Genomic DNA, 20,921 nt, shown 5'->3' with positions numbered 1-20,921 from the left:
CGGGCCGGGCGCGGCGCCAGTGCGCCAGCACAGCTCACTGTGGCATAAAAAAACATTAAAAAACCTTGCACTGAAGTCAGGCAGTTCTAGCCTGCAATTTCGTAGTCGGGTCCATGCGTGCGTTGTGTGGAGCACGCCCAGTCCCCAAGCGCTGTATCCCTCCATCCACTGGTCATCGGGGCATGCCCAGCTCTCAACACTGCGCGCCCTCGACAAGAGTTTACTGCGAGCTTCGGACGCACCCATCCCTGGCAGGGCAGGTGGGTCATCTCCGCTCCACCGTCTGAGAGCAGGGCACGCAAAGCAGGGCAGCGCTCCGGGGATGCCAGACAGCGCAGCCACTATTCGCTATCTGTGATAAAGCAGGAATCCAGTCGGGAAACGCAGCCGTTAAGCAAGCTGCTCCCGACGCTTATGCGGCTATAGGGGGAATAGGGATGAGGGTTATTAACTCAAACAGGGTCAAGGGGGAAGGGGGGGGAGATCATTTTGCGCCAGTACGGAGGGGTCAGCAGCCGCCTAGCGGGGCACAGCGGGGCCGCGCGCGGGAGATAGCAGCTGGGAGGGGGGGGGGGGGTTTGAGGGGCCCCTGGGCTGATTGAGAGTCCAAAGCATCTACGCAACGCCTACACTTAGGCTCGTGGTATGCAGGGCGCTCTGCTGCGTTAAAGGGGGAGTGGCAGGTTGAGACGAAGTGGTCGCGTCCTCCCGCCCGGGCCCCCAGCCAGGCGCCATTTGCACTGCTTCGGATTGGGGCGGCAGCATGCAGTAGGTGTGTGTGCTATCCGTTTAGTGTGAACCCTCTGGTGTCAGCCTCGCTGAGCGCGGGAGCAATGACCATCTCATCTGTCAATGTTGGACTATGTGGATTAGGTGACTGGGTTGTAGGTACCTTTTCAGACCAATCACAATAAAGCACGGGTCCCAGCAGTTCACTGTAATCAACAGTTTTACCTTGGGACTTTGTTTTTTTTTTTAAAGTATGGCAGGCAGCCCAGTGGGTCAGTGGAGGCCCTTCCTCCCCATTCATGAATTGTCAACCATGCTTGGAGATCTCCACTGTGTCCGCAGACATCATTTTGCCATAAGAGCTTCCACCAGTGCAGCGGAAGTACTTTTGTCAAAAGCAAAATACCAGCTGACGCCATGATATTGTGGCCAGTAGACATTTTATTTTCCAGACACAACTCACAGACTGGTTTTCATTTATGCAAAGTTAAACGACAGCAGCTCTAGCATGTAGGCAGAACACTTTTTTTAATAAATATTTTTTTCATTTATTTTTTATATGTATAATAAACAGATATTCATCACAACTATAACACATCTATAACATCTATCGTGAAAGGTACCTTCACAAAGGACATCGGCAAAGTCCACCCAAGCAGATCTTCCAGACTACTCTCACCAAACATGCCTGCACAGGACCATGAACTGTAAACAAAATTTCAGACTGGACATCCCAGTGCAGTAACTATATACATAGATTATGATAATGTGAAATACCACAAAAAGACCTGCACAGTTTCTTAAAGCTGTGCACATTCCGAAAAACTGTGAAGTGCACGATTGTCAACCTAATATAAACTTATTTTGACTTTTACTTATGTTGGTTGTCTATTTACTTAGTTATGATGCGCGACCACCTCCGATGTGTCTGTAAAACGCACCTTTTGTCCCAAATGTTTGTCCTGTATTTTGACCTTCTGTCCAGAATTTTTGTCCTGAATTTTGACCCTTTGTCCTGAATTTTTACACTCACTGTCCTGAATTTGCACCCATGCCAGTTAGTCACCCTACCTGGGTGTGTGGAAAAGTAAGGGGAGGAAAAAAGAAAAATGAGACCAATGCAAAACGTGTTTTTAAATAGTGAGAAGGGTAGAAGCAAGAAACAAGCGAAATGCATAACTACAAGAACCAGAATTAACTGTGAAATTCGCGATAAGCATCGACTGCTTACTCGACCTTAAGAGATTTTTTGTCAGTCCACCTTAAGGACGCACCTCTCCTTAAGAGCCTTTTCGTCAGTCCACCTTAAGGACGCACCTCTCCTTAAGAGCCTTTTCGTCAGTCCACCTTAAGGACGCACCTCTCCTTAAGCGCCTTTTCGTCAGTCCACCTTAAGGACGCACCTCTCCTTAAGAGCCTTTTCGTCAGTCCGCCTTAAGGACGCACCTCTCCTTAAGCGCGTTTTCGTCAGTCCACCTTAAGGACGCACATCTCCTTAAGAGCCTTTTCGTCAGTCCGCCTTAAGGACGCACCTCTCCTTAAGCGCGTTTTCGTCAGTCCACCTTAAGGACGCACATCTCCTTGAGAGCCTTTTCGTCAGTCCACCTTAAAGACGCGCCTCTTTGGCCCTCCCCTATCGGCAGCCAGTGCCATTGCTTGTCTTATTTTACCACAGGACTTGAACCAGCCCGGCTCACTTGTGGGACTGTGAAACGTGAGCCACCTCCTGCGCTGCCTCCCAGCGCCAGTGTTACCAATGCGTGACCGGGTCATTGTCGGAGTCTTTGGTTCAGTCGTGACCGCAGACTCACGGCTACAGCCATGTTTTTACGGCTGGCAACTAGACTGACGAAGAGGCGCTTGGACAGCACCCAGAGAAGGTGCCCTGTGAGCAGTCAAGTAAGAAATTAATATTTATTATTTTCTCTGACTGTTCAAGGAAGACTTGCGCTGCCTGGATCTGTGCAGTGCTTAATTTGTAAAAGAATAAGTGCTGGGGTTCCCGCCGGGAAGCCACTGACCCGTGTACCACACATTGCCTCTGCAATCTGCCAATGACAGTTCAAACACCGCTGCTAATCATAACACTCTCACAAGTGTGACAATTATTATTATTTCAGACCCCCAACGCTGTAATACTGGCTTGGAAGACAGGCATTAGTCATTTTAATTTTAACTAATAAACAGCGCCACCATGTGGCAGACTGTCATACGCCCTGGTGCTGCCATTAGGTGTCGTGCCGAGCACCAGAAACCACCCGCTCAAATTAAGCACTGTATGTGTGACCTGCATAAGCTTTTCTGATACATAAATTTACACATTCCCTAACCTAGTGCTATTTATGTTTATGAAGCCTCTGGGCTCCTGTGGAGTACATTTGATTAACAATGATACCGGTTTCCTGTTCTTCACATTTTCTGTTAGTGAAACACTTTTTCATAAACTTTTGAGGGGGGCATTATTTTAATATGTAACTTTTTGCAACGAATGACGGCCTAAAAATCGATTGTGCAATTCAAGTTGAGCAGACGATTCCTCCGAGTTTGTTTAGCCTCAAACTTGAACTGGGAGTTATTATGAGAAGAAGTCATTCAGGTAGCAGTCCCAAGCCTCATGTAGGACCAAAATTAGAACATAAAATTGAGTGAACTCATGCCTTTGTCAATCCTCGGTAGGCAGCGCAAGTTTAGGGCCTCATTACGGTGGCCGCGGTTCCGCCACCGACTGGCTGTCAGTGGTGGTCCATCCGCCATTGCAATGCGATTTTCCCCTAGCCATATTATGATGGCGGGGGGAAGTGTGGCGGTCGGAAAGATTGACCGCCATGGTCCAGAAGGGCAGATCAAATGCGACCGTTCTTCGGACCAAATGTACAGCCCCGAATTGCGGCGGTGCCTGCCAGGCACCGCTGTAGAGATTATGATATCCCTTTCCACTGGTTGTACTGTGGCGGTCAACCCACCGCAAAGCAGATGAAGGAAACAGATTTGGGTCCCCTAGTGGCCCCCCCTTAATCCCTGATGCAGGGACATGATCCTGGGGGGCACCTATTGTGCCCCCCTACATATCCCTGCACCATGTGGCAGTCACTGCATGGTGCTTGCCACGTAGTGCAGGGTTGTGTCTGCATACAGTATTTTGTATTGCAGCGGGGGCTGCTGACGGCATCCCCGCCACAATGCAAAAAATAGGTGCAGCAACCGCCGTGGTGGCGGTCGCATCGTAATTCGGATTGTGGGGAGGCCGCATCATAGGCGGCCGGTCCCAAATCTGAAATGATTGCAGATGGACTGAAGTCCGTCCGCCATTGTAATGAGGTCCTTAGTTGGCAAACACAGAACAGCAGTTACCTGTCAAATACCTGCATACAAAACTTGGGGGCATATTTATGAGCTCATTTCTTCACCAGAGCATCACTTTTTGTGATGCTCAGGCGGCACAAATCACAAAATCATTTCTATGAGGCCATGCAAAGCCACTATGCATAAAGCAAGGCAGCGCAAATCGCTGTGTTGCCTTACTCTGCGCTCGCGAGGTGTTCCATGTGCGTTGAGGTGGGTGTTCCCAATCAACACCCATGGACCATGTAAACCTGGGGAAGCACCAAAACTTTATGCCTCCCGAAGTGAGGCGTAACAAGGGGAGAAATAACTTTATTTCTCCTCGTTTATTCCTCTTTCCATGTGTGCTGCAATCTGCAGCACACAAATAAAGAGGAAAACACCTCTCAGGATTGCTTTTGTGCAGGAAGGTGCCCTTTCTTGCACACACAAAAACAATCCTGCCGACAACACAGGCACCCTTACACCATGGTGCAAGGCTGGCTGCGTTGGCACTAGGCTGCCGAAATGGCGCCAGTCCTGGGGGAAAGGACAGGAATGCACTGCATTGGAAAAATATGGTACATTACTCCCCTTTCACTTTGATGTAAGGCTGCGCATCAAGATGACTTGCTGCACTAGCCTACGGCAACACCATAAATGAGGCCTTTGGTTGCCACCCTACCGCATTTCCAGAGGTAGCCATCTTGAATCACACTCTTTCTGCCAACCATATTTTACCTACCACATCTCACTTCTCTAGATCCATTTGAGTTATGTCATGAGCGATAATGAAGGGGCAACTACTGCATTACAGTTACTGTGTTTGCTGGGTACACATTGCGGAACAAAAGTGCATAAAAAATAATTGAGCAAAGATTTCACAGTTTTTAGGGTCAAGCATGCAAGATGCTGTTGTTAACAAAGAAGGGCTTGGAGCCTGTCTGTTGCTTACCATTTTTGGTTTGCGTGGTGCTCTTCTTTACAGCCTCATAATTCGGCACTGCAAGCCTAGCATCATTTTCGTTCCTCTCCATGGAGCAGAGACCAAGCGCTAATTGGTTCAACTTAATCAGTGCCCGTCCGCTGCTACTGACGTGATTGAGGTACTATTTTGTTTTTTTTAAACTTCTTGTGCCCTGCGCACAGAAGGCGTGTGACTAGCAAAACCTTCCCAACAGGACAAACAAAATTGCAAAAATGTATTTTAAATCCACACCAATCCACCCACCTCAATCCACCCCACTCAATCCAATTAACCCAAGACCAATGCATTTCATCCCACTCAAATACAAATCACTCACGTCAATCCAATTCCACTCAAATCCACCACATTCCAATTCTCCCAACCCACCCTACCCAAGTCTGCCCTACATCAATCAAAAACAATGTGCCCCACTCCAATTCAAAACAATCTGCCCCACTCAAATCTACCCTACTCCAATCCAAAACAACCTGCCCTCCTATAATCCAAAACAATCTGCCACACTCCAATTCAAATCAATCTGCCCTCTTCAATCTCCCCCATCCTATTTGCCCCTTTCTGATCCAAAACAATCTGCCCCACTTCTATCTGTCCACTGATATCTGCCCCACTTCAATCCAAAACAATCTGCCCCGGTCCAATACATTCCCACTCCAATCTGCTCCACTATAATCCAAAACAATCTGCCCCACTCCAATCTGCTCCATTCCAATGCAAAATAATCTTCCACACTCCAGTTAAATATTCTGCCCCACCCCAAATCTAAAACATTCTGCCCCACTGCAATCCAAAACAATCTGCCCCACTCCAATCCAAAACAATCTGCCCCACTCCAATTTGACCAACTCCAATCCAAAACAATCTGCCCCACTCCAGTCTAAAACAATCTTCCCCACCTTCATCATAAAACATTCTGCTCCACTCCAATCCAAAACAATCTGCCCCACTCCAATCCACCCACTCCTATCTCCCCACTTCAAACCAAATCAATCTTCCCCACCCCAGTCCACCCCCTCATACCTGCCCCAGTCTAATCCAAAACAACCTACACCACTCCAATCCACCCCAGTCCAATCCAAAAACAATCTGCCACACTCCAATCATAAACAATCTTCCCCACTCCATTCCAAATCAATCTTCCCAATGCCAATCCAAAACTATCTGCCCCACTCAAATCCAAAACAATCTGGCCCACTCCAATCCACCCACTGCTATCTGCCCCACTCCAATCCAAAACAATCTGTCCCACTCCATTTCATCCCACTCCAATCTGCCACACTCCAGTCTACTCCACTCCAAAACAAACCCCCCTCTCCAATCTGCCCCACACTTATTCCCCCACTCCAATTTGCCCTGCTCCAATCCACTCTAATCTGCCCCACTTTAGTCTGCCCCACTTTAGTCTGCCCCACTTTAGTCTGCCCCACTCTAATCTGCCCCACTCTAATCTGCCCCACTCTAATCTGCCCCACTCTATTTTGCCCCACTCTATTTTGCCCCACTCTATTTTGCCCCACTCTATTTTGCCCCAATCTATTTTGCCCCACTCTATTTTGCCCCACTCTAATCTGCCCCACTCTAATCTGCCCCACTCTAATCTGCCCCACTCTATTCTGCCCACTCTATTCTGCCCACTCTATTCTGCCCCACTCTATTCTGCCCCACTCTATTCTGCCCCACTCTATTCTGCCCCACTCTATTCTGCCCCACTCTATTCTGCCCCACTCTATTCTGCCCCACTCTATTCTGCCCCACTCTATTCTGCCCCACTCTAATCTGCCCCACTCTATTCTGCCCCACTCTATTCTGCCCCACTCTATTCTGCCCCACTCTATTCTGCCCCACTCTATTCTGCCCCACTCTATTCTGCCCCACTCTATTCTGCCCCACTCTATTCTGCCCCACTCTATTCTGCCCCACTCTATTCTGCCCCACTCTATTCTGCCCCACTCTAATCTGCCCCACTCTAATCTGCTCCACTCTAATCTGCTCCACTCTAATCTGCTCCACTCCAATCTGGAGCACTCAAATCTGCCCCCCTAACTCTGTCCATCTCCAATCGGGCCTAATCTAATCTGGCCCACTCCAATCCGCCCACTCCAATCTGCCCCACCCTAATCCGACCCACTCCAATCCAAAACAATCTTCCCCTCTCCAGTGTCCCACACTCCAATCTGCCCCACTCCAATCTAAAACAACCTGTCCCACTCCAATCTGCCCCACTCTAATCTGCTCCAATCCAATCCAACCCACTCCAATCTGCCCTACTCACATACACAACAATCTGCCCCTCTCCAATCTGCCTAACTCCAATCCAAAACAATGTGCCCCACTCCAATCCAAAACAATTTGCCCTACTCCAATTCAAAACCATCTGACCCACTTCAATCCAAAAAATCTGCCCTACTCCATTCCAGAACAATCTGCTCCACTCCATTCTGCCACACTCCAATCCAAAACAATTTGCCACTGTTAGACTAGGCATCTTTTGGCATGTTTCCCCTGAGTTTTTACTTTCTGACCTCCCGGTTTTGACGCTGTTTGTGCTGGCTTAGTGTTTCTGCGAACTTGTCTCACTGCTGATCAGTGGTACAGTGCAAGTGCTCCTGTTGTAAATTGTGGTATGGATTGGTGTTTCCATGATTGGCCTATTTGATTTATGTCTCAGTCCCTAGTAAAGTGCACTGAGCATGCAAGGGCCTGTAAATCAAATGCTTTTAGTGGGCTGCAGCACTGGATTGTGCCACCCATACAAACAGCCCGTAAATGTAACTCTGGCCTGCCATTTCAGATCCTGTGTGCAGTCTGGTACTGTCATGTCGACTTAGAAAGTGTACCCACTTGCCAGGCTCTAACCTTCCCTTTTTTCCATGTCAGTCACCCCTAAGGTAGGCCCAACATACCCCTGTGGGCAGGGTGCAGTGTATGTGAAAGATAGGACACACCCTGGTGTGTGTGGCATGTCCTGATAGTGAATTACTGCCAATTTCGTTTTTCACTATTGCAAGGCTACCTGTTCCCCATAAGACAGAATGGGGAGTTTGTTTATAACACCTTATACAAATAACAGGCCCCATGAACTAGGTAGGAAAATAAAGTTTAGCATGCCTGAACTCAGAATCTAAAGATGCATATTTTAGTGAAAGTGATTTTTACATTCTGTGTTTGAAAATACCACATTTAGAAAGTAGGTATTTTCTTCCTCAGCCATCCAGCAGGCCTCTGCTGGGTTTGTGGATTAACTGTCTGGATTTTGGATGACAGGGGCTGGGGCTGGGGAGCAGGAGTAGATCCGGATAGTCTAGGTGTGTCAGGAAAGGGCTAGACCTGGGCTGCATTTAGAGTCGGGGGAGGAGATTTCCTTGCACCTGAATGGGCCTGGTCTGCCTCTGACAATGCTGTCTCTACCTCCTGCCAGGAAGCCACACCAGGGAGGGCAGAACTGTTTCTGGCTGGGCACAGACACTCTCTGCCTGAGAGGACAACTGATTTTGGGCTATAAAAAGTGGAGCCCAAACTCCTGAACTTTAGAATTCTTTTGGACCAAGAAGACTGCCAAGAAGAAGAGCTGGAGAAGCTGTGAGGAGGAACTACCACTTTGCTGAGTGCTTTGCTGTGTTGGCATGCAGTGGCTGCTTCTGTCTTGGGCAGTGAAAGGACTGGACTGAACTTTCTGCGATCTACTTTTGTGTGTTTCTCCAAGGTCTTGAGATAGAGGTAGATCACTTATCTACAGGGTGTAGTTCAGGTGCTCGCACAAATAGGGAAGGTGTGTGAAGTGAAGTGTTGGTGACCTTTAAAAATACATCACATTGACAACAGACAAACAAAACTCCAATTAATTCAATGCAATGAAGGAGTTTTGGTTGTAGAGAGAATTTAACGGCGTTTCGATCTCATTTGTTAGAGGTTATCATCAGGACAACAAGAGTGTGAGCAAGAAGAATCTACAGGGGGGAAAAACATGTTATCAACCATAGGTCCCAGCTCACAATGGACGGCACAATAAATGAAGGGTGCGGAGAGTCAAGGGAATGAACTCCTTGAACTGAAAGATATTGAGAGCATGATATTCAACGAAAGTATCGAAACGATTCATACATTAAATAAAGGTTAAATTATTAAACTGCAATGGATGAAAAAAGGAGAAAGGGCTTCCTGAGCAGACGCATGGAGAGCAAAGTTAACCACTTATCAAAAAACAAGTGAAGCGAAAAAATCGAGAGGCTGAAGAGAACAATTGTGGAAATCGGAAGAAGTGCAGGGGGACAGTGTCAACCATTGGTGAGCACGGGGCAGTGGGAGCGCGCGCGGTCATGGCGTGCCAAGGTCGGGTATATCAGGGCAGCACGGACATGTATATACGCTAGTGAAACCCCAGGGTAGGCAATAGCACTTACCAGGGTCTGCTGTGGGTTGACATGTCTAGGAACCCACAAAGAAGGAATAAATCCTTGGGTACAATGAATATAATATGCAACCGAAGAAAAAGAAACCCGACGCCATCTACGACACCGCTGCTGACTCCGTGTCCTGAAGCCACCGCAGAGGGCACCGCCGCGCCGTGACCCTGGTCTCACCGGCGACGCCTGCTGACACCGCCACCAAGCCACTGCTCGCACCGTTTGAGGGCTCCGCTCGTAAAGCTACACGATGCACCGCCCTCATCCCGCACCGCAGCCTTGGCCTACCGTCGCCGGCGCCATCGATTCCAGTTCGTCTGCCGACGACAGCGCTTCAGCAACGACGCCGCCGCTGCTTTGACCGTGACCTGCCAGCACCGCGACGAGCACCGCATTCACTTCGCACCGCGACCCAGGTCTCACCAACGACGCCATCTGATGCTGCCACCGAGCCGCTGCTCGCACCGCGACCTGAGGCCACCGCACCGCAGCCCCCGACGCCTGCGTTCCTGACTTCAATAGAGAGGAGTTCGATCTGCAACATGTGTGACTTCAAGGGCCCGACGACTCCTGCACCGACCTTCGAAACCGACACCTGCAGACGCCGTGCTTTCGGAAGCTCAACGAGAAGTCACCGACGCCCTGCATTTCTAAAGGTACTGTTTTACGGGTCTTCCTAACACCGTAGCTTGCCTGCAACGCCGTGGTCAGCCAGAACGGTTTGGATTTGTTTGTTCACGATGCCGTGATACCCCCAGTGGGAGCTATCAACATCAAGGAACTGTTTTCCAAGGTTATTTGGATAACTGAAGATTTCTGAATACTGTATTGGGGATTTTTATCGTTTTTGGTCTTGTCTTAAGTATATAAAAATATTGGATATTTTTCTAAACTGGTGTGGTGTCCTTTTGTAGCGCTTACACTGTATTACTGTTGGTTATGTGCAATTGCTTTACACACTGCCTCTAAGATAAGCCTGACTGCTCAGGCCAAGCTACCAAGGAGGTGAGCAGGGGTTATTTTAGGAGTGTAACTCCCTTATCCTGACTAGGATGAAGGGTCCCTATTTGGACAAAGGTACTTACCTCTACCAACTAGAGACCCCCATTTCTAACAGCCAGTCTCCAATTTTTCCTGCTCCAATCTGGCAAAACATGGCAAAAGTAGTGAAGGCGATGCCGCTTCTCTGGGAGGCTGGGCTCCTTGATCTGGTGGTAGGAGGCGATGCTTTACTGAGTGCGGCCCACCCGGCATGTCAGGCGTCCGCAAGTGTGGCCGATTCCATGGTTGCCTGTTTGCCGCCGTGAAAATGGTGTGTGTCGGTGTTGGCAGTAGAAGGGGTAAGTAGATGGGGCTGTTTTATTGCCAAGCGAGCGCCCCCTCCTGGGGGGGTAAGAAGGGGGGCGTCCTCTGCGGGGGTAGGCAGGATAATGATGCGGTGCAGGTCTCAGCGGCCCAACTGCTGAAACAGTGCCACAAAGGGCAGAGATAGCTGCTGGGGGGCTGGAGCACCTTTCTAGAGGCAGCGGGCAGTGCTGTGACTAGCAGCGTGAGCGGGGAGATAGCAATAGGGGAGATAGCAGCGGTCCAACCGCACACTATGTGCGTATATGGGGCCGCTGCAAGAAAGCGGCAATGTAAGCGGATGGCCTCAGATGAGTCATCAGCAAGGGTTTCATGTGGCAGACAGCACGCACAGAAAGAGGAGAGGACGGGACAAAAAGAAGCTCCTGTGTCAATGCGAGTGAAAAGACGAGCTGATCTGGATAATGCAGGTAACACAGTTTATTACAAGCATCATGAACATCAGGAGGGAGCTGCCAGCCAGCATCTCAATGGTTGTCTTTTCCCACATTCTCTTTTCCAAATCCCCACAACATGCCGTGCGGAGTAGAGCCTCACACTGCGTGTCTCGTGAGGTGGACTCCTACGAGTCTAGATATAACACATCTCCCTCCTTATATTAATCAACCAAACTCAATAAAAATAAAACATAGAAAAATAATGAATATGCTAAACACATGTGAGTACAATATAATGTAACATCTTTTCAATTGTTAATGAGCATTTCACTTAAACTTGAAGACAACATGCCTAACATAGTTTGCAAACCAACCAAACAGGGTTGCTTCTCACCATCACATACTTCTCATGCCAAACAAGCCTTTGTCTGACCCTTTCATTTGCATGAATGCCACCACATTCCTCTTACTTCCTCTTATGAATCAGATCACCATCCTGTAATTCATCTCTTTGTCCTATTCGCATCCTGTCATCCCTCACACTCCGTTTTGTATCCCCATTGATCCCATCATCTTTCAACAAACAATGCAATTTTCACTCTTTTTTGCAATTCCTCACATTACCACGTGTGTGGATACACCCTTATAATCTGTAAAAGGTCTGAAAATGTAGCCAAACCTTTGTCTTCCCTACTTCCTTTCCTCACACACACACACACACTCACTCTCCAACTTTCAATCCATTTTTCAAACCGTCAACATATTCTGGCCATCTTTTTCTCTCAACTCCTTTGGACATCGACCCTCTTGCTTTCTCTCCATGCATAAGTTCGAACTGCACTTTTTCTGGAACACTGTTGGTCATTCTGCAATAGGCTCACACCAATTTTCCTACCGCATTCCTTCACTGATAACCTTGACTCAGCGCCAGTTGTAAACCCTCCTTTAACATCCTGTTCCGCCTCTCCACAAGTCCATTGCTCTGAGGTTAATAAACTGAGGTCCTGATGTGCTGCACACAATAGGTTCCCAAGAATTCCTTAATTTATTGTGAAGCAATCTGCACTCCATTGTCAGTTAACATCTGCTCAGGTGCCTTAATGCCTCCAAGAATTTAATCACATCTTGAGTAGTCACATGATCAGTAGATTTTACTTCTGGCCATCAGGAATAATAATCTATGGCCACCAGGGCAAATTTAGGACAAAAATCCAACACTCTGAATGAACTAGAGATGTCCAAACCCAGTTTCTTCCAGGAGGCATCCCTTATGTCCACTTCAGCTGGGGAATATTTCACCGTCTTTTGCAACTTGTCACTCCACACGTGTGGTATACATTCTGCTCTTTCTGCATCTTTGTCTAATCCTGGCCGCCAATAAGCCAATCTAACCCTACTCTTGGTTGCACTCCTGCCAGCATGACCTTTGTGTGCCAATCTCACTATACGATTTCTCAGCACCTCCTGTATGACCAGTAACTCACCGCTGAGAAATATCTCAAAAGTTACTGATAACTCTGTACTAACATTTCTGAATGACTCTGCCTTATCAGAAGCTTTGCCTTTGGCTGTCTATCCCTTTGACATAAACTTCTTAACTTCTTTCAATGGGGTATCCTCCTTGACTGCCTATACCCATTCCTCATTATTATTATGAAATCTGTTTATTGGCATTTCGTTAATATAGACATAGCATAAGTCATAAATGGAACATCTCACAGGCAATGAGTCAGTTACTCAAACGCCACCCCCGTGGGCGAAGCAAGATAAACTGATAGGTCTCAGGACCACCGCCCACATTTAAACAGATCCATAGAACATCGAAAAGAAAAAGGGCAAAACAATAGAAGCCCAGCATAACAGCAGCAGCAGGTTCGGTCTTCAACCACATGACCCCCAAGGTACCTCCCCCAGTCCACCCCTCCCCACCCGGCCCCCACCTCTCATTACATACAGTTCCATTAAAGGCAATTGTCAATGTCTGCACATCTGCCCGGCTCGACGAGGACCTCCCCACCAGTCCCCAAATTAGGTCCCCTAGGCTCACCTCCGTTCCCCTCCTCCTCAGGGAGTGCCTCCGCAGTACTTGCCCCACAGAGTCCCAGGGCATCCCCATCCAGCTGCATCAGGGCCTGTAAGTGTGCGTCCCACTGATCCGCTATAGGTGTGCGTCTAAGGCCCAACGTTTCTTCCCGCAAAAGGGCCGTACCCTCCGCCCCCGCCCACACCAGCAGGGAACTCCGCCACGCCCGCGCTCGGGGGGGTTCAGCCGCCTTCCAGCGCTTAGTGATTAACCGCTTCGCCACGATCAGACCCAGGTCGAAGAAGCGACAGGCAACCTTCGTGGGGGGAGTTCTACGAAACAAGTGTAACAAACAGGCCGGCCATTCCCGCCGCACCAGCGGGCCGGCACAGGTACTTAACGCTCCATGCACCGTCCGCCAGTACGAGTCTAGCGCTGGCCAACTCCATAACATCTGCACCAGTCCAGCATCCAGAGCCCTGCAGCGTGGGCAGTCCGCGTCCGCGCGATGGAAATAGCTGTTGATAGAGTCGGGAGTGAGATATGCTCTGTGCAGTATGAAATACTGAATTTGGCGAAACCGCAATTTCCTGGGAACCCGCGTGGGTCCCCGCAACGCATCCCTCCATTCCTTGTCGGCCATGGGGCGATCCAGATCCACCTCCCACTTACCACGTAAAGGAGACAGGTCCGTCGCCACCTGTGTGCGCAGGGAGGCCGCGAACCAACGAATCATGTGACTGCACCGTCCCATGACATAGAGGTACTGCATCATGAGGTGCTGTGCCGACTCCTCCTGAAGAGCACCCCACCGGTTCGTCAGTGTCGCGATTAGCGAGTGGTGATGGAGGAACTGACCGACTGGTAACCCCGTCTCCTCCGCTAGTTGAGCGAACGGGATAAGCGCACCATCGCGGTGGAGGTCCCCTAGTGTGCAGATATCCGCCGCGTGCCATTCCGCAAGCTCCGTCGAGCGCAGTATTCCCCGACCTCTAGGCGAACCCTCAATTGGCATGGCGGGAGCGTACGGGGTATGCGACCGGGTCAAGTAGAGGGCACGCCGATAGCACTTGTAGGCCACTGCCACAAGAAGGGGACCCGGCTTGACCATTCTGGCCGTCGGGTGGAACGACGCTATGATATCCGCCAGGGGGAGCGGCTGCTCCGTGGACGCCGTGTCATCCCTCTCTCTGTCGGCCACCCATTGCAGCTGCGCTGCTAGGTAATAGTGCGCAAAGCACGGCATCGCGAGTCCCCCCTGACCCGTGGGGAGGTATAACTTAGAGAGCGCCACTCTGTGGCGTGCGCTGCCCCATACAAAATCCCCGAGGGAGCGCTCCAGGGTGGCGAAGAAGGACGCCGGGATGTAGATCGGCAGGTTAGCAAAGTAGTAGAGGAGTCTGGGCAGGGCCACCATTTTGACCAGTGCAATGCGGCCTTTGACCGCGAGAGGGAGGGTGCCCCAGAAACGCATCTGGGCCCTGATCGCCGTTACCGCCCTGCCCAAGTTGCCCTCCACCAGGTCAGCTGGCCGCCTATACACCTGGATGCCCAGGTAACGGAAGGTGTCCGGCTGCCACCTGACAGGCACACCCCCTAGATGAAACCGGGGATCCAGAGCATCAGCACAGAACGGGTAAAGGCACGACTTGGCCGCATTCACCCTCAACCCGGATAGCGCTGCAAATTCCGTGAGAACCCGCTCAAGGTCCCCTGAAATGTTCGCCACGTCCCGTACGAAGATCAGAAGGTCATCCGCGTATAAGGAGACCTGGTGGGTGGTATCGCCCATGGGAATGCCATCCGTCAACACCCGCCGCAGGGTGGCCGCTAAGGGCTCTATGGCGAGCGCAAAAAGGAGGGGCGAGAGAGGGCACCCCTGCCTGGTACCTCGGCCAACCGGGATGGCCTCAGAGATGTATGGGCCGGTTCTCACCCGGACCACAGGATTCTTGTAGAGGAGCGCCGCCATTTGTAGGAACCCGAGGCCTAGGCCATAGTGCGATAATGCCGCCACCAGATACCCCCACTCAAGGCAATCGAAGGCTTTTTCAAGGTCTAACACTAAACAGCCCGCTCGCGGCCAATGCTGTGCGCCATGCGCGGCAACACGGAAGAACCGGCGGAGATTAAGCGAAGTGCTGCGTTTCGGCACGAACCCATTCTGGTCCCTGTGCACCAGTACAGGCACAGTGGGGGCCAGCCGCTCCGCCAGGACCTTGGCCAGGATTTTATAATCTGTGTTGAGGAGGGCGAGGGGGCGATAGGACCCTAGATTAGTAGGATCACGCCCTGGCTTGGGTAAAGAGATCAGGTAGGCAGGGTAGCTTCCTCAAGGGCCGTGAGATCTAACGCGTGCAGTCTGGGCACCAGAGATTCCCGATATGCCTTGTAGTATTCTGCCGGGAGACCATCCGGCCCAGGCGCCTTGCCAGAAGCCAGTGAGGCCACCGCTTCCCCTATCTCCTCCAGAGTGAGGGGACCTTCTAACGTTTCCTGGTGGGCATCCGGAATCGTGGGGAGGCCGGCGGCCCCCAGGAACAGATCGAGATCCTGCGCCTGCCGACGCCCCACTGAAGTGTACAAGGCTTTGTAGTGCGCTGTGAGTATCTGATGGATCTCCCGCTGCGTGGCACCAGTGTCTCGTCCGATCCACGGATGGAGGCTATGCCCGATTCCTGCCTGATCAACCAGGCCAGCAACCGCCCCGCCCTATCATACGTGGCGTGGACCCGTGCCGAATGGGCAGCGTAGTTATGGCACCGCAATCTCTCCAGCAGCTCAGCATGGCGTGCCCGGAGCTGGGCCAGTCTGGTCGAGTCACGACCCCCTCCCTCGCCATGGCGTTCGCATGCCATTAGCCGATTTTCCAACGCGGTGAGCAGTAACGTAAGCTGCTTACGGATATTCCCCGTCGCTCCCAGGCAGTGTCCCCGCATGGTAGATTTGTGCGCGTCCCACTCTGTCAACGTGCTCCCCGCCGTACCCTCATTGAGGTCAAAGAACTGTTCGACCGCTGTGCCGAGCGAAGCCCGAAACTCCGCGTCCTCAAGAGCGGCCGGTTGCAAACGCCATGTGGGAATGGGGGGTCTCCCCAGATCCCAGCAGGGACGCAGCCTAAGAGGATTGTGGTCAGAGTGGGTCCGGCCCAGGTAGTCCGCCTGGATTATCAAAGGGTCCAGCGACGGAGAGCTCACCACCCTGTCAAGGCGGACGTGAAGGTCATGCTCCGCCGAGTAATATGAATAGAGCCGGTCAGTGGGATGTAAGGTACGCCAGACGTCATGCAGGGCCCATCGCGACAGCCAATCAGTAAGGGTCCTCGCGTTACGGAGTGGCGGGTAGGATCTGTCAAGGCTCGTGTCCAACACTGCGTTAAAGTCCCCACCCAGTAACCAGGGAAGACCCACATATGGGGTCAAGGCCACCGAAAGTTGGTCAAGGAACGAGGGCTGTTCAACGTTCGGGGCATAGATAGATCCCAGGAGCACAGAGTGTCCATTGAGCCTCCCCCGCACCAACGTGTATCGGACAGTAGGATCAAGCACTACTTCGGAGCATGTGAATGGTGTGCCCGCCCGTACCCAAACCAACGTACCCCGAGCATGCGCCGAATATGTGGTCCCAAAAAGCTGCCCCCTCCACCGAGTGCGCAGTCTGTCCAACTCTGGCCGTGTCATGTGTGTCTCTTGGAGAAGGGCCACCCCTATCCTGTGCCTCTGCAGGTAGGCAAAAACAGATTATCGGCGGGCCGGTGTGTGCATGCCTCTAATGTTCCATGTGACTATTGCAGTGTCAGCCATCAGTGCGGAGTGCGGACAACGCCAGGCCCACAGGCCGAAGCGTGCCAGCCGGGGGGAGGAGGAGGGGAGACCAAGTGTACTGTTACCCAGACCGCCTGCTGCAAGAACACGGTGTGCAAGAAAACTGCAGAACTCGGCAGAATGCAAAGAGACAAAAGTAAAGGTAAGATTAACAAAAGGAACTCCATAACCGCAAGGGCAAACCCCAGAACGGGCGTTCGTCCAAACATGTGAGACTCAATCGCCTGTGAACTACCAGGTCAAATATGTGTTAGTGAGGGGCTAAAGGGCAATACCGCTGGTCCCGGCTTGTAAGAGCCCCATGTTACCCCTGTCAGAGCCTCGTGTACCTGTAGGGCTGCCAACCGCTCAACCGCTTCCCAGAGGAGTGTGTGTGGGAATCGCCGCCACCCCGCTTTCCTGCGACCAAGACATGCGTGGACTCCCAACCCCGTCTCATGTGCAAGGGAACCCGCACTGCACAACTAGCCCCCGTGACCCCCGCGGCACCCCAACCCGCCAAGCCATGGGAGCATAAAGAGCCACAGAACCACAATCCCGGAGGCAATAGAGGCAGGAAGCCCCCCTCCCCCAAGAGTAGTGCGCAGCAGTCCGCCCACCACCTCGGGGTACCTGCATTGAACACAGTGCAATCGGACAAGAGTTCACCCCAGAAGGTCGGCCGTCTGGGGGGTCACCTCCGGCAACACCTGGTCTTCCGGAATCATGATGGACGGGGAGGAGGACAGGTCAGTCTCAGTGTCACTGTGTATGCGAGCCGCCACGTCCCCCTGGCTGCTCACGGATCCCAGAGTGGCCACCGCTTCAAGGGCCTCCAGCCGCTCCACGCGCATCCTCTCCGGACTCGGGGCCGCCGGGGGACTCGGCTCCGCCCCACCACGCCGGTCCCTCTGCCTCCGTCATCTCAGTCTTTTCTCCCTACGCCCCACGGGTCCCGGGTCCGCGGGCCGGGGGCCACCATGTTGGCCCGTTTCCTCCAGCCAGTCCCAGACATCAGACGGGGCGTCGAAAAAGCGTGTCCCGTCTTTCGTGACCACCCTGAGGCGCGAGGGGAACAGCAGCGAATATTGGATTTGCAGTTCACGGAGCTGGCGTTTCACCTCCAGATAGTTGCTCCTCCGCTTCTGAACGGTCGCAGTGTAGTCCGGGAACAGCATTACTGTGCCACCCCCTATCGTCAGGGCACCCATTTTCCTGGTTTGTTCTGGCGCCGAGAGCGGCCCTCCGCATCCTCCGCACGGTCCTCGAGAGTGTTAACGCGGTCTAGCAGGTCCTGCAAAGTGGCAGAGTGGTTGCGCACTATCGGCTGCACGTCCTGCAGCGTCTGACTATGACTGGCAACGGTGTCCGCCAGCTTGCGATGGTCGGCGTGGAGCAAGGTGAAGTCAACCGTGACTTTGTCAATCCGGGACTCCAGGGAGGTTCGAGTTTGTTCCAGCGTATTGCCCAGTCGGTCGACCGCTGCCAGCATGGCGTCCATTTTGGCCTCCAGAGTCGACGCAGGCGGCGCCACAGTCCCAGCAGAGCGCCCCGGCGCCGCGTCCAGACCTTCCGCCCTCAGCCTGGTCTCGGCGTGCTTATTCCAGAGCCGCCCCATGGCCAGTTGCTGCGCCGATGGCATTCAGAGGGTCCAGCGGTGCACGAGGCCGGCTGGGGCTCCAGACACCTCCAGATGCTGATATCAAAGGGGCCCCAGCCCCAGTCCCACTGCCACGAGCCGGGCCAACGCCAGGGGTGTCAGGGCGCAGGGCAGCGTCACCGGCGGGGGAAGTGCGTCGCGAGCCGTGGGCAACCGACAACCAAAGCCCTCCAGGCCGCGCTCCGCCTAGTCCACAACGGCCACCCCAACGCACCCAGCAGCAGGCAAGCGGCCAACTCCCCAAGCTCCTCACTCTGATCCCGGCCGTCCGGCGCAGTTTTCAGGGCCACAGCACGCCCTCCAGGGTCGCCTCCGCCACCACAGCAGTCCTCTTCACCCCCGAGGGGCAGCAGCCAGGCGCTCACCAGGTGTCCGTCCGCAACCTCGCAGCCAGAGTGGGGTCTGCCACACCAGGTCACTCACCGGGCTCTCGGGCGCCGCAGGGTCCCATGTCCGCCACCATTGCCTCCAGCCGCCATGGCCGCCACCGTCGTCCACCGCAGCAAGCGCCGGCAGGCTCGGCGCTCATAGACAGGCAGGGTCACGATGCAGCCGATCGCCAGTCTACCCGTGTATCTTCGTTGCGGGGGAATCCCTCGCAGGGCGCCAGTCCGCCAGCAGACGATCCACACCTCGCCGTGCGGCCCAGCCGCCTCGTGGCAAGCCGCGGTGCAGGGTGATTCCCGCGGCCAGACGCCGCCTCCAGCTCGCCTCGCACCAATCGCCAGGCAGGTCCCCAAGGGCGCGGCACGTAGTCAGAGGCCGCCCCGCTTCCAAGTCAGGCACCACAGGAACGCCGGGACCTCACGGGCAGGAGCAGGCAGCATCGGCAACCCCGAGGCACGTCCCGGACAGGAGAAGCGGAGGATAACGGCTCCGGTGCTCGGGAGCTTCACTCGAGCACAGCCATCTTGGCCGCGCGCCCTCTAGCGCCCCCTGCCTATACCCATTCCTCATGAGGTATCCGACCCTCAGTAAGGGTCTCCACATTCATTACCAGCCATTCCTCCTTCCATTCAGTCACCCTATCCTCACTCTTCACTGGTAACCCTGACAAACAATCAGCAATAACATTCTATTTTCCTGGCACATATTCCATTCTGAAAGTGTATTCCAGCAATCTCAAAACTCACTTGGTCATCCTAGATGAAACTGACCAGTGCCTTTTCTGGTAAGCACATCCACCAAAGGTCAAGGATCCGTGTGAATCACAAAATCGATTCCCCACACAAGCTTCCAAAAATGACACACACCCCACCAACACACCAAACCTTCTCTTTTAACGGTGGAATCGGACAACTCTGCACCTCTCAAAGGTCTTGAAGCATAAGCAATAGTATATTCCTTTCCATCTCTGTCTTTCATCAAAACAGCACCCAAGCAATGCATTTTTTTAATCAACTCGAACTCTTTCTGACAATCCTCTCTCCAAACAAATTTAACATTGTTATCCATAAGTCTCCTCCTGCCTACTGCCTTGTCCGCAACAAAGCAGGAGTAGTATTCCGCAAGTCCCAAAAACTTCGGCTGGCCTTTATTCTTTACAGATGGTGCTTCCTCAATAGCCCTCACAAGCTTCAATTTGGGAGCCATTCCATGCTCATTCAGCCAATGGCCTAAGTATTCCACATCTTATACTCCAATTTTACATTTGTCATGCTTGATAGTTAATCCACATCCCTGCAAAGTCCCTAACACTCTCCTCAACACTCCGTCATGCTCTTCCATATCTTTCCCAAACACCAATATGTCATCTTGAAAATAAGTCACTTTGTCTTCTTTTTTAAGCTTTTGGTGCATGGCTCTCTGACATACTGCTGCTATGGATGCCAAGCCAAATGGCATGTGTTTAAACCGATATGCCCCCTCAGTCCTGATAAAAGAAGTGAGAGGCTTTGACTCCAGTGCAATGAGTTCTGGTGATACGCAGATGGCAGATCCAGCATAGTAAACAACTTAGCACCTTTGATCAATATCAATTTATCACCGATATTAGGAAGGGGATGCCAATCTACCCAGATACACTTGCTAAGATCAGGCAGATCTACACACATTCGCAAGTCTCCATTATTTTCATCTAAAATCACTGGGGCCAACCATTCCGAAGCCTCGATTTCATTTTAAAAACCCTCTTGACATAACCTTTGTAATTCCTTCGGCTAAGGCTTTCTCAACACCAATGGTACTTCACAAGGCTTATGTGCATTAGGACATGCACCATCCATTAAAATGATTTTATGTGCAAACCCCTTCAA

The 20,921-nt window shown here is 52.1% G+C and overlaps 1 protein-coding gene across 1 annotated transcript in view; it reads left to right on the top strand.

Moving 5' to 3' along the window:
• The first annotated feature begins 2,377 nt into the window (after positions 1–2,377).
• Positions 2,378–20,921, top strand: part of LDHD (lactate dehydrogenase D) — a 521,655-nt gene continuing 503,111 nt past the window's right edge. Inside the window, exon 1 of the mRNA XM_085638586.1 lies at positions 2,378–2,628. Coding sequence (XP_085494712.1) covers positions 2,551–2,628 — 78 coding nt within the window. The 5' untranslated portion in view covers positions 2,378–2,550. The remainder of the gene's footprint in view (positions 2,629–20,921) is intronic.

Source organism: Triturus cristatus, chromosome 12 (genome assembly GCF_964204655.1).
Source record: "Triturus cristatus chromosome 12, aTriCri1.1, whole genome shotgun sequence".
NCBI lineage: Eukaryota > Metazoa > Chordata > Amphibia > Caudata > Salamandridae > Triturus > Triturus cristatus.
This window is presented reverse-complemented; position numbering and strand designations above follow the sequence as displayed.